The sequence below is a fragment of the Hemibagrus wyckioides genome, linkage group LG03, assembly GCF_019097595.1.
Source record: "Hemibagrus wyckioides isolate EC202008001 linkage group LG03, SWU_Hwy_1.0, whole genome shotgun sequence".
NCBI lineage: Eukaryota > Metazoa > Chordata > Actinopteri > Siluriformes > Bagridae > Hemibagrus > Hemibagrus wyckioides.
The window spans coordinates 25,371,438-25,385,705 of NC_080712.1; the positions used below are offsets into that span (position 1 = coordinate 25,371,438).

Genomic DNA, 14,268 nt, shown 5'->3' on the forward strand with positions numbered 1-14,268 from the left:
TCTGTCCGAGAGATAAGTGAGAGAGGACTATTTTTATGTTGTAACAATGAAAGTGATTTCAGTTAGTTGTCTCTTAGAATTGCATGAGAAAAGAGTCCTATACTACCATATTCTGAATATGTATATGGGTGTTACAGAAGCTTTTTTGTATGTGGTGTGGTGGTCTAAAATCCTTCATTTATGTTTCATTTTCTCTGCAGTTTTTGATGATGGTGATGAGAAAACCCTGAGGCGTTCATCCCTGTGCCTTAAAGGAGCACGTCACTTTGCCGAGAGTGAGGTGTGTGTATATATAATCTACATACACTGATCAGCCATAACATTACATCCACTGACAGATGAAGTAAATAACATTACCTTGTGGGATAGGCAACAAGTGAACAGTCAGTTCTTGAAGTTGTAAGCAGGAATGGGCAACTTTAATTGTGATGGTTAGAGCATATACAAAATGGAAGGTCTTGCAGTCTGATCTAGTGATGAAAAAGTTAATGCAATGCCATGCTGTCAACTTAAAACATGACTTAAATTATTTACTGCTAACAGCTTGATGCCAGATACCATAGCACACTCTCAAAGGTCTTGTGGAGTCCATGACTCACTGGATCAGAGCTGTTTTGATGGCAAAAATTTGAACTTTTACAATATTGGGCAGGTTTTTTAATGTTATGGATAAAGTCATATTTATCAGTTTGTTTTCCATATTATCGTTGCAGACACTTGACAGGCTTCCCCTGACAAATCCTGAGCACTTTGGCACTCCTGTCATTGGGAAAAAAGGCAACCGTGGACGTCGCTCTAATGCAGTGTATGTGTGCCTTAGAATTTGCCTATTTTGGGACCTGTGAATTAATTTATAAAGCAGACTTAATATTTGATATTTGCAAGCTGTATTACCAAAAGCACTGGGCACATAATTTTGGGGGAAGGGGGGTATGTTATGTTTAATCAGTGATATTATTTTACTATGCATATATGCTGTATACACATACACACTCGCACACGGCTCTGTGCTGCTCAGCTCTCTCTCTCAGGTGCTTGTCTCTCCTCCTTTCATCCTCATCCTTGCCAAATCACAGAACAAGTTAGAGAAATCCCTAGTTATAGATCCTTACCACTCACTTTTCTGTGCATTACATGATTCCATATTATGAAAGAATGTATAAAATCTCTGCAAAAATATCTACAATGCTAGTTGTGTAAAATGCCTACTGAAATATGATTGGCTGTGATTGGCCATGTTTTTCAAGTAACCTTATGTTAATTGTGAGCTTATGTTTTACTGATGTTGTCCATGATGTCTATGATATCACCCATTTTTACATGCACACAGCGAATTACACAGCTTTAATTGTGCTTTGGCCAATGATAATTAGTGACTTATTCAGTTTTAAATTGCTTTGGTTTGTCAGTAGTAAGTTAGTAAACTAACTTATTTGTAAAATTGTAAAAATGACTGAAAAAGGAGTCTTGCACACAAAATGCATGGCATTATTTTTGCATGGTATATAATGAGACATATTTCCACTATACCATAGACAAGAGGAAGAATCCTCATCCTCATCCAGTGAAGAAGATGGTGACCCACAACAGAATGAGGATCTTTATGGCAAGGTGGTGGGTGTGGAAGGTGTGGCTACAGGGGATAAAAAGAAGACATTGTGGTTCCCTGCTGTGGTGAGTAATTTTTTTAAATTTGACCAGTACAGTAAACTATCAAAGCAACCAAAATAGAGAGTTCACTAACTCAATAATGGTAGAGTACCTACAGTGCTCAGCGTAAATGAGTACACCCCCTTTGAAAAGTAACATTTTAAACAATATCTCAATGAACGCAAAAACAATTTCCAAAATGTTGACACATTGTTCACATATTATTGACACATATCTTAGATTACACATTTTTCAGTTTTACTCTTAGGATAATGCAAAAATGAGTACACCACACAACAAAAACTACTACATCTAGTACTTTGTATGGCCTCCATGATTTTTAATGACAGCACCAAGTCTTCTAGGCATGGAATGAACAGGTTGGCGACATTTTGCAACATCTGTCTTTTTCTATTTTTTCGATAATGACCTCTTTTAGAGACTGGATGCTGGATGGAGAGTGATGCTCAATTTGTCTCTTCAGAATTCCCCATAGGTGTTGGATTGGGTTCAGATCAGGAGACATACTTAGCCACTGAATCACTTTCACCCTGTTCTTCTTCAGAAATCCAACAGTGGCCTTAGATGTGTGTTTAGGATCATTGTCATGTTGGAAAAGTGCACAACGACCAAGGGCATGGAGTGACGGTAGCACCTTCTCTTTCAGTATAGAGCAGTACATCTGTGAATTCATGATGCATGCCATCAATGAAATGCAGCACTCATGCAGCCCCACATAAGACACTGCCAGCACCATGTTTCACTGTAGGCACCATGCATTTTTCTTTGTATTCCTTACCTTTGCGACACCATACAGTTTTGAAGCCATCAGTTCCAAAAACATTTATCTTGGTCTCATCACTCCAGAGTATAGAGTCCCAGTAGTCTCCATCTTTGTCAGCATGGGCCCTGGCAAACTCTAGACGGGCTTTTTTGTGCCTGGGCTTTAGGAGAGGCTTCTTTCGTGGACGGCACCCATGCATGCCATTCCTCTGCAGTGTACGCCATATTGTGTCACGGTAAACAGTCACCCCAGTTTGGCTTTCTATTTCTTTATATAACTGCAGTGAACTGGCAGGCCGATTTTCTACAACCCTTCTCATCAGAAGACGCTTCTGTCGAGGTGTTGACTTTCGTGGAGGAAGATATAGTATAAAAAAGATGTAGCAAAGAAATCTGTCCCTATGAGAATTAATTTATTCTACTTGTACTAAAATTTTTGACTTCTGTTGCTCCATTTCAGAGCAAGCAACCTATTGAAACTATCTCAATAGACTTTCTGTATGAACTAGTTATGAAGTTAAAATTAACCACATCTGTAACTGACATTATGCCAGCGAGCCAACTTATTCAGGGTTTTGATGATGTTGGGCCCTGTATCTTGGCAATAATAAATAAGAGTCTTTCCATCGGATTTGTTCAAGAATATTTTAAACATGCTACTGTTAAACCGCTGTTGAAGAAATGTAACCTTGATGTGACAGTTCTCTCAAATTTTAGGCCAATATCTAATCTTCCATTTATCTCTAAAAATCCTTGAGAAGGTAGTTTCAAATGGAGTTTTTGAATCTTTTCAGGAAATTTCATAGTACAGAATCTGCACTCTTAAGAGTGTCATGATATTTTATTATCTGTTGATTCTGGGAACTCAGTAATACTTTTGCTGTTGGATTTGAGTGTGGCTTTTGATACAGTCGGTCATGACATTCTTATTTCTCGTCTTGAATACTGTGCGGGTATCAAACATCATGCACTGAACTGGTTTAAATCTTATTTGAACAATAGAACCTTTTTAGTTTATATAAATGGCTGTTTATCCTCCAAAGCACGTCTGACCTATGGGGTTCCCCAAGGCTCAATTCTTGCCCCCATTTTGTTTTCTTTATATATGCTCCCTTTGGGCTCAATTTTTAGAAAACACTGAATATTTTTTCATTTTTATGCAGATGACACTCACATATATGTGCCCTTCGAGCCAAATGACAGAGCCGGTCTATCTGCTTTAACTGCCTGTTTGTCAGACATTAAGGCTTGGATGTCCAAAAAATTTTCTGAACTTAAACGAGAGTAAGACTGAGGCAATTGTGTTTGGTCCGTTAGCTTTCTCTGGTAGCTTAAATCAAGTGTTAGGCAGCTTAGCTGCTTATGTAAAACCATCTGTTAAAAACCTAGGGATTGTCTTTGACTCCCCCCCTGTTATTTGACAGGCAGATCAATGCAGTGGTCAAATCATGTTTTTTTTCCAGTTGAGACTTCTGGCTAAAGTTAAAAGTTTTTTAACCCCTACTGAGTTCGAGAGAGTAATTCATTTATATCTTCTCGTCTAGACTATTGCAATTCAATTTATATTAGGTATTGGTCACTCCTATTTGAACTGCTTGCAATTAGTCCAAAATGCAGCTGCTAGACTCCTTACTGGCACGCGTAAATTTGAGTACATCACCCCCATCTTACGCTCTCTGCGGTGGTTACCGGTTTATTTTAGGATAGAATTTAAGATTTTACTCTTTGTTTTTATGATCTTAAATGACCTGGCACCTTCTTATCTATCTGAAATTGTGACTGTTAACGTATCTGCTAGATGTTTAAGGTCATCAAATCAGAAACTGTTAAAGGTTCCCAGATCAAGGCTCAAAAGAAAGGGAGACCGGGCTTTATCCATAGTTGGCCCCAAACTGTGGAACAGCCTTCCTTTATCTATTAGGATAATCCCTACAGAATCTCTGTTCAAACTTAAACTTAAAACTCATCTTTTAGAAAAAGCTTTTAACATCTGAGTCATTCTGAGCTTGTGTTTTTTTTCTTTCCTTTGTATGTACTATTTCCTGTCTTGATTGGTGTTTTATCCATTTTGATCTTGATTGAGATTGATTTTTGTAAAGCACAGTGGTCGCAATTGCGCTATATAAATAAAACTACCAATACCAAAACTAGCAATTACAGACTGTCAAATACCACCATCAGACCTCAAACCAATACTAAATCCAATGGTGGGCCGTCAGGGCCACCAAGGCCTTCTGTGCCTAAACAGCAGTAATCTGAATCACTGACTTGCATTTTATGAATGTGTATTCAATTATTCCCAATAGTCTTTTCTCTACATTTCATAGCTTTTCTCTTGGTTCCGCTGCTTCCAGTAGTGTATATTTATGATAAGCATATTTATCCAATCATATTTCAGCCAGTGGCTGATGACATGTGTTGCCAGGGTGAAAGAAATCTGCCATAAGGCCTTCAGAATCAATGGTGCAGGTGCCCGTAGCTTAAAATAAGTGACAATGAAATTGTTACATTAACCAATCATATTTCAAGTTGGCGTCACTGGGGCCATCTAGCAGGCATACGATCATGTCAGCAATTTCCTGTCCTTTGATTGGATAATTGGAGTAGTCAGAGGCAGTGAACCGCACAAACTAAATAAAATATATGATGCATCCTCCGGAGATTGCAGTTTGCTGCATATGTCATCAAGAATGTCTTTTTTGAGAAAAGTAACTGTAATAAAATTGACTATTCCTTGTGATACTGTAGCCTAATTTCTTTTTTACTTTGCTATTTAATGGTTGATTAGTATCTATTGCTGTGGCTTCATAATGATGGTATAGAGGTAGATTAATTCAGGAAAGACACCAGTGAACGCCTAGGTGTGAAATGCATGGCCCACCACTGACTAAATCTATATAAACCAAAAATGGTAAATGGAATGGGACAAATGTGTTAATAATAAGTTACAGTAATCCCCTGTTTATCGTGCGGGTTATGTTCCAAAACCACCCACGATAAACAAAAGTCCACGATACACGGACGCCACCACCAAATGCTTTTTATTTATATTGTTGAAGCCGTAAGTTAACCTCCTACACTCTTTAAACACACACAGAAAACATTTGCAAGCATATAGCGAGATAGATTTTGGGTAAATTTGTAGAAATATTACATTTATAGTGAGTACTGTATGTATGTATGTATGTATGTATGTATGTATGTATGTATGTTGCTAGAAGCCTTAGAAGGTGCAGAGCGTTTGGGCGACCTAATAGGGCTTGCAGAAAAACCGTAAAGAAAAACAAAAAGCGTACACAGAACAAAACGAAAGTGACACGCAAAAGAACTGGGATGCTGGAGAATTCTGCTTCCCTTTCCCCAACTGCACGCATAGCCAACAGCCAATCACAACCATGATTAAATGAATAGGGCATTCCGATTGGTCGTTCTCCAGCCGTGCTGTATTTTGATTTTCAGCATCCCCGCACCGCTCTTTTCAAAACAATGCTATGTGTTATTAACATTTGACTTCATTTTCAATAAATTTTTATCATTAATGAAGGGTGGGGGGCACAAAAAGTTCAGGGGGGGGATCGTTTCCAAGAGAAAACCACAAAGTCAGGTATTCATTTTGGTATTTTATTGCTTTTCAATTATAATGTGCAATGAATGTGTAAAATTTATTACATTTAAAAATAGAATTAAAAATATTATAAAATAATTATAATTAAAATCACGTTTACAGGGATTCTCCATTTGCATTTACTTTTTGAGCTGGAGAGGCAGAGGTTACACGTGCATTTTATGTACGCATATCTTACCTGCTGCTAAGGTGAGAATTGGTGAGAATTTTGCACAACAGATTGGTAACATCCCCCTTTCTAATGACACCATTGGTTGCCACATATCTGGCATGGCAAATGACATTAAGGAGCAGTTGCTTGCTAACATCATGCAAAGCCAGTACTATGCACTGCAGCTCGATGAAACAACTGATGTTGCGGGGCTAACGCAGTTGCTAACCTATGTCAAATATAGTAAAAATGCCAACATTGAGTGAGACATTCTTTTCTGTCGGTCTCTTCCAGCGCACACAACTGGCGAAGCACTATTTGGTGTTTTAGATGAGTTTATACGGGATGCAGGCAGGTCGTGGGGTAGTTGTGTTGAGATATGCACAGACGGGGCATGTTCCATGACTTGAGAGGGTTAGCAGCCTGGTCACTCATGTCGTGCAGTTAGCCCCATTAGCCAAATGGACCCCCTGTATGATTCATCACGAATCTCTTGCATCAAAGCAAATGCTTTCGAATCCACTTTAAAGTAGGCAGTGCAAATTGTCAATTTCATATAAGCACAGCAATTAAATTTACACTTGTTTTCCCTGCTTTGTCAGAAAAGAGCCGAACATGAGCAGCTCCTCTTTCACACTGAGGTGCGCTGCCTCTCCAGAGGTCGGATTTTATATCGACTCTACAAATTGCGAACAGATGTGAAGGCGTTTCTAGTTGATGCAAAGTCCAATCTTGCATGTTACTTGGACGACCCTCTGTGGTTAGCATTGCTTTCATACCTTGTAGACATTTTTGAAAGGCTGAATGTGTTAAACATGTCGATGCAAGGGAGAAATGCAAACATTTTGCTTCTTTCAGAAAAAGTCAGTGCATTCGTTGGCAAATTGGATCTTTGGAGTAAAATGTTGATGAATAAAAATGTTGAAATGTTTCCCAACTTCACTGACTGTGTGCAAGAGACAGGAATAGATATCTCCTCTTTGATCAATACAGTCACTCAGCATGTTGATTGTCTGAAAAAAACAATTTGTCCGTTATGATTTCAGTCCGTTTGCTTGGGTCAGAGACCCCTTTTGCTGCCCAAGAAAAGATCTAGCAATTGACATGGAGGAGCAGTTAGTTGAATTAAAGAGCCAAATTGAGACATCTCTATAGCTCTTGCTCTCTGCCTTCGTTTTGGTTGATTCTGATGACTGAATATCCTCAGCTGACTGACGTGCAAGTCTGGGTTTTCAAAACTGATGGCAATAACAAATAAATAACGGAATTGCCTGCAGGTGGAGGATGACCTCAGGCTTGCGCTGTCCGACACTGAACTGTGCATCGGTTTTCTTTGTAAAAATAAGCATGCGCAGGTTTCCCACTAATTCACAATAGCATGGTTAGCGAAATGCACCCAAGTTCCAGTTTGCATATTACATCACATTACATTACATGTAACAAATTAGTTTTATATTGTTTTTATTGTTTATAAACATTTTAAATAAATTAAGGGCATGTTCCATTATTGTCCTTGTATATATTTTAAAAGAAAAAAAACAAAAGAAAGATAAGTAAAAAATCTATCTATCTATCTATCTGTCTGTCTGTCTGTCTGTCTGTCTGTCTGTAATGGGGAGGGAGCGTGCCACATAATAGGACAGATTTGGGGGGGCTTCAGTTCCAAAAAGTTGAGAACCACTGATCTAGATGGGCTCACCTCATTTCATGCCAACAGAAATGCAGCTCTGCGAACACCTGCTTTTCAGGACTGTTTTGAGTGCACTGATTGGCACATGTTCAGGGAGGCTGTGAATGAACGCAAAGATGCATGCGCTGCTGAAGTCTAGCAGGGGACAACACAGCCTTAAAAATAGCAAGGGCCAAACTGTCCCAAGCCATCAGAGAGGCAAAGTGAGAATCGACATGCCCAGAAAATCCACGGCCACTTCCAGGACAGCCCAATGGATGTGGCAGGGCAACCAGGAGATCACAAAATACAGGACATCATCACCTGCATGTGAAAGTGACACCTCCCTCCCAGATGCGCTGAATGACTTTTGAGGTACAGAACAGTATAATGCGTCAATGTCTGTCATCCTGTCGCACTCACATCCATCGAGATGAAGTGCTTTGAGAGGCTCGTCATGAGGCACATCAAGACACAGCTACCACCCTCACGGGACCCCATGCAGTTTGTGTATCATCCAAACCACTCCACGGACAATGCCATCACCACGACCCTCTAGCTGGTCCCCACCCACCTGGACAATAAGAACACGTATGAATATTGTTCATAGACTTCAGTTCAACGTTCAATACAATCATCCCTCAGCACCTAACTGAGGCCTGTTGGGCCTGTACACATCCCTCTGCAACTGGATCCTGGACTTCCTGACTGGGGGACTGGATCGGGAACAGCATACCCAGCACCACCACACTGAGCACTGGGGTTCACTCTGCTGGTCTGTAGCTTTGCTGTCTCCAATGTCTGCAGCTTGACCTTGTTCTTATAACTACTGTCAGTAGTTATTATTTGACTCCAATTACTTTTGAGGTACTACTAGCACTGTTTTTACCATCCAGCTGGTCCTATTTTTTTTTTTTAGACTTTTTCTGGTTAAATGTGATTTGGTTCAGGTGATCACTTAATCAGTACTTCATTGAGCAGAATGAGGTGTGCCTGTGTTGGAATTCAACAGACACAATTATATACATTTGAGAAAGTGAGTTGCAAGTTAATGTTTGGGTCCTTCTTGACACCATGACCAGCACCAAAAGTTCCTAGTAGAAACGCTGGTATATATACATACACACTCCTTTGTGGGCTCATTTATGTGTGTATATCAGTGATTCTGGAACCTAAACTCATAGTTTTGGAATTATACAGTACATTGATTATCGTAGCAGTTTTAAAATTAAATATTGGGAACTTTCTACATAACACAAACCAAATCCAGCACCATAATTTACAAGAATTACTGGAGCTTCATTTGGCAGGGTGTTTTATATTTATTCAAGTGTGATTTGATCTGACCTCTTAAAACCGATGCATTATTTTTGTGTGATATATAAGGCAGTGAGTTTTGTTAAGCTTTGTACACAGAAAAGTATACAAACAGATGATATCAGCATTGATATATTTATCCATTGGATATATATTTAAATGAAAGATTTTTGTATATTTCAAAAACTGACATTTTGAAATTTTGGGTTATTTTTGAGATGCTTTGTGGATAATTAAAACACTTTTGTTTGAAGTTTGAATTGTCACCTTATATTTATTGCCTTCCTCATTGTATCTTTCTGTTCTTTTTTTTATCATTAAAGGTTATCTCTCCAGATTGTCATGAAGATGTCATAATGAAAAAAGACAGCGTTTTTGTCCGCTCCTTCAAGGATGGGAAGTTGTAAGTAGCATTAAGTGTTTGAGGTTTTTTTGACAGTTTTAATTATTTCATTACCTTTAGAAATCAAAGAAAGTCAAACTCATGTGTTTGTGAAGTGCACCAGTCAGCAAAGCCTCCCCTGAACATGATGCTGCCACCCTCGTGCTTCATGGTTGGGATGATATACTTTAGCTTGCAAGTCTCAACTTTTTATTTTCCAACCATAACAAGGGTCACCATTATTATACAATTGCTTGCATAAGTAAGTTCTTTGTACACATGTGCAAGTGCAAACAAAAAGATGTTGGACTACTGATCAGAAAGTTGGGAGTTTAAAGGATCACCAAGATGATCAAGCAATTTCCCCCTGGGATTAATAAAGTTTCTTGAATCTTGAATGTAGGGCTGCAACTAACGATTATTTTGATAATCGCTTAATCGGACGATTATTTTTTCGATTAATCAATTAATCAGATACAATCTAAACAATTTTTTAATTAGATGTTTTGCTTATTATAACTATATAAAACCCTAAATCAGGGTATTTGTGTATAAAAGTGTGCTTTAAAAAATGCAAAAGACACATATTGTTGTTTAACTTTAATCCTTAATTTTGACATTTTAAACCTTAAGTAAAACACAAAAGTTTGTCCAGTTTTTAAAACTTCTTAAATATCCAAAACATAAATGAACAAAACAAGCATCGAGTTATACTCATATAAAATTCATATTATAAAATTAGGACATAAATCTGAAGAATTTGCAAAATTATAAATAATAAACAAACCACAAATGTTACTGTTTGATACAGAGGTAGAATGCAGAAGAACAGGAAAACTGTCAACGTTTAAAGTTGTTCATACGAACATGTTTCTTTTTCACTTTTCCAAAATTTAGAATTGGAATGCAAAAATGTCAGCATGCTCTGTGTTGAGGCTGGCTCTTTTTTTGCAAGCTATGTAACCTGAAGCAGAGAATGCTCAGATGGTGTTGAGGTGTCTGGGATACACAAGTAGGATTTAGCTAATTTGGCCAAGGTGGGGTATTTATCTTTATTATCTGTCCACCAATCCAAAGGATTTTTTTCCTTGGCTAGGGGCCTCTCAACAAAGTAAGCCAGGACTTCATTTCTTAATTGAGTGTTGAGGTCCTCCTCAGCTTTCTCCTCTCTGCTCTCTTCCTCACTGCTGCCTCCAGACTCAAGGAGTGAGTCAAGCAAAGATGTTGAAGATTAGCATCTGTTCTTATGGCTTAGGTGGTTGTTTGCTGCTTCTGGTGCTGCTCCATCTCCTTTCTTGCTGCAAGTGCTTCACTTTGCACTTTAGCCTGCACAGTTATAATTTGCTCAGGTGACAGAAATTTCAGTCTTCTGAACCTTGGGTCCAGAGCAGAGGAGAGAATCCCAGGATTATCTACCTGTTCAAAGAGTTGCTTCCATCTGTTTTGAAGCTGCTCAACTGCCGTGGCTTGGAAGGACTTCACTGGAGCTGAATCAAAGGCAGCACCTTGAGTGGACTTCAACAGCCCTCTCACAAGTGGAGGCAATGAGGAGACTGTTACATATTCCTGCCCGCTCATAAATACAGTTGCACATTCAGAAGACTGAAGAGCAGTGGAAAGCTCTTCAAGCAGGCTCCACTGGTCTGGTTTCAAATCAAGATAGCATTTGCCTCTATGTGTGACGGATGGGTCAGATAGAGTAGCAGTTAAAGGCCACCTCTGCTCAATCGGTCTGTTAAATCATATAGAACATACTGTTCCATCTGGTACTTACGTCCTGAACAAGCTTGTGCTCAGGTGTGCCCATTTGTTTCTGTTTTTCTTTAAGCTTACTGCAGGCTTGCTCACTTTTTTTGAAGTGCTCCACAAGACATCTTGCAGCTCCAACAGCTCTTTCAATTGCTGTGTTCTTTAAAGCAGCATTAATCACCAACTGCAAGGTGTGGCCAGTGCAGCATATACTGGTCCACCCATGTTTCTCCTCTAGTAATTTTGCAGCAGCCACAATGTTCGCACCATTGTCATGTACGATGGCAGTAATTTTCTCAAAAGGGATTTCAAATTTATGCTACTTCTTCCAACCACTCTGCAATCTTGGTTGAGGTATGTCTGTCTTCGATTGGCATTGTGGTAAGGCAAACAGACATCATCTTCTAGTCATTCCCAATGTAATGGCATGTAATGCCAAGGTATGCTTCGGTGGCAACACTTGTCCATATATCAACAGTTAAAGACATTCTGCTGTTGGGGGTGTTTATAGCAGACTTAACTTTTTCAAATGCCTCCTGGTACTTCCTCTCCCTCAATTTTGTGAAGTGGGTCCTTGATGGAAGAACGTATCCTGGGTTGAGGATGCTAATCATTTTTTTGAATCCTTCATCTTCCACCATTGACATTGGCTGCATGTCAGTAACGAACAGGACGGCTCAGGATCAGTTGTAGTGGCTGCTTGTTGAGGAGTGCATGGGGGATTTCTCCTTTCAACAAATTCACTCATGCTGAGTTGTTTCTTTCTGAAAAAAAAAAAAAAAAAAAAAAAACAGCATGAGTATGCAAGGTCAAGCAATTTGTGTAAATCAATATTTTTATTGTTTTTCATGATAATTGCAGATGGCAAGTTGACAACCATGCTTTAAAAAATCAATATAAAATATAATGCAACATTGTTTTGACAATTTGACACAGACATTTTGCTCAGTTGTGAAGATATGCAGCAAGCTATCAGGCTTGATTAAAAAGAAAGGAAAATAAGCATAAGCATTCGCTGAAAAACACAACAGTTACTAAAAAATGTAATATTTTACTGCTGCTATTATTTGCTGCTTTTAAATTTAGTGTTTGTACCATTTTCATTTGAGCTAGTCTATGCTAGCACCATCACTATGTTGCGAGCGAAGTGATGGCACAACCACCTGATGCTCGCGAGTCGCGGCAGAACAGATCTAGTGCGACTATCCCGAAGTTAGCAAACAAACATTTTACACAATAGCACTTAATTAAACTATACCATTTTCACATGATGAGGATATACAGTTTTTGCTTACCATGCTGTTTCGCCTTCATCCATGACACCAGTGTGTTTTCTTTTCATGTGCTCATGCATCACTGTGGTACTTCCGTGCCACACAAGCTCAGCTTTGCACAACTTGCAGGTTACAGTCTTCTTGGTTTTGTTTAATATAAAATGCTCCCATGCCTTGGATGACTTGGGACACTTTTTCCTGTTGCCGGTTGACCTGTACTCTCCGCCATTTCGCAAGCGGCTGTGTTATTTTGCCTTTCACTCCACACTAATATGAGCAGCCCAACTAATCGATAACGGCAAATGTTGACAACGAATTTCATTATCGATTATCAATTTTATCGATTAATTGTACCTGGACCTACAACACAGCCTACAGACATAGCCTCCAAAAACTACACTCCTTAACATTCACAGACTTTGTCACATTCAGACCACATTACTAACCACACACACCTGTACTCAGTCAGCACAACTTATATAAGGGCAGCAAATACTCACTTCAAAGTAACAGTTAGTGTGTCTCCACCTAAACTAAAACCAAGCTGTGTTTTCTCTTGTTTTGTGATTCTAGTTTTGACTTTGTTTGCTTATCCTTTGTGGGACTGGATTTTGCCCAAATGTTGACGTTTGCATGACCTCTGCCTGTTCCTGAATTATATTTGTGGAAACAATTTCAGTCCGTACCTGACAGATTACTTTATCATAATGGCTGCCGCAAGAGAAGCAGATTTATGCCATGCTCTTTTGGCACAGGGGCAGCAACAACACCTGGCCGATTAAAACACCTGCTCAATCTCACAAGCTCTTGCTTCCTCTGCGGTGCTTTATACTCCTGCATCGACTACCTGTGCATCAATGCCGATACCAGAAAAGTTTGCTATTGATGATTCTTTGTGCAAAGGATTTCTTCTGAGGTGTTCACTGTTCTTCAGTAGCCTTATGTCTGTGACACATAAGATCACTTGCTAAATCTGGTTACTGGCAAGGCGCTAAATGGACCACAGGTCATACGCAGTATGGGAGGAGGGCAGCTAAGCGGACTATGTCCTATGAGAGCCGTTTTACCCATGAGCTGTTTCTCAGAGTATTTGATTATTCAACAGAGAGAGGAGAACAAGATGGTAGGAGAACAACTCCTGACACTTACCCAAGTTTCCTGTAGAGGGTCTGAGGTCACTCTCGGTGCAGTGGGTTAAATGACATTGCCCTAAAATCCACCCTTTTGCTGTGGTCTCAACCTGGAAGTGCTCAATGATATGGTGTGCCCGGATGAACCACTAACACACACTAACCCTGTCCTTGCTATTTGTTAATTCCTTCAAAACCGATGTCAATTTCAGGGGGTGAGCTCCCAGGGAAGCACTGTCTGTTCTAAAGCCATGCAGCTGTGGTGCACCAGGATCAGAGACAAGGCACATGTAAACACTTATGTTTCTATTGTAGTCAGCCTAACCATGTCATGGGACACTGCCTCCTCCATGCTTGGCCCCTGGCCATGCCCAACCCCTCTCAGAGCAGAAACATCTCTCCTCACTCCCCTGTGGTGAGTCCTTTTTTATTCTTTGTCTCCCCAACCACTTATATTGCAAATGAGTGTACAGATCTCAGATGGTATCTCTGGGTCTGCAGGCAACCTCATCAACGAAGAGACTGTGAGCACTTTCAA

General features: G+C 39.5%; 1 protein-coding gene across 8 annotated transcripts in view; it reads left to right on the forward strand.

Moving 5' to 3' along the window:
- Nucleotides 1-14,268, forward strand: part of arid4b (AT-rich interaction domain 4B) — a 123,144-nt gene that overhangs the window by 43,014 nt on the left and 65,862 nt on the right. For 7 of the 8 annotated variants that reach the window (XR_009204036.1, XM_058384367.1, XM_058384395.1 and 4 more), the window contains exons 6-9: nucleotides 201-280; nucleotides 714-805; nucleotides 1,536-1,674; nucleotides 9,519-9,598. Coding sequence is in view for 7 of the 8 variants with exons in the window: in XM_058384367.1 (XP_058240350.1) it covers nucleotides 201-280; nucleotides 714-805; nucleotides 1,536-1,674; nucleotides 9,519-9,598 (391 nt within the window). In the remaining variant the exon portion in view is untranslated. Of the gene's footprint in view, nucleotides 1-200; nucleotides 281-713; nucleotides 806-1,535; nucleotides 1,675-9,518; nucleotides 9,599-14,268 lie in introns of those variants that run through there. The other variant, XM_058384418.1, reaches the window with a different exon arrangement.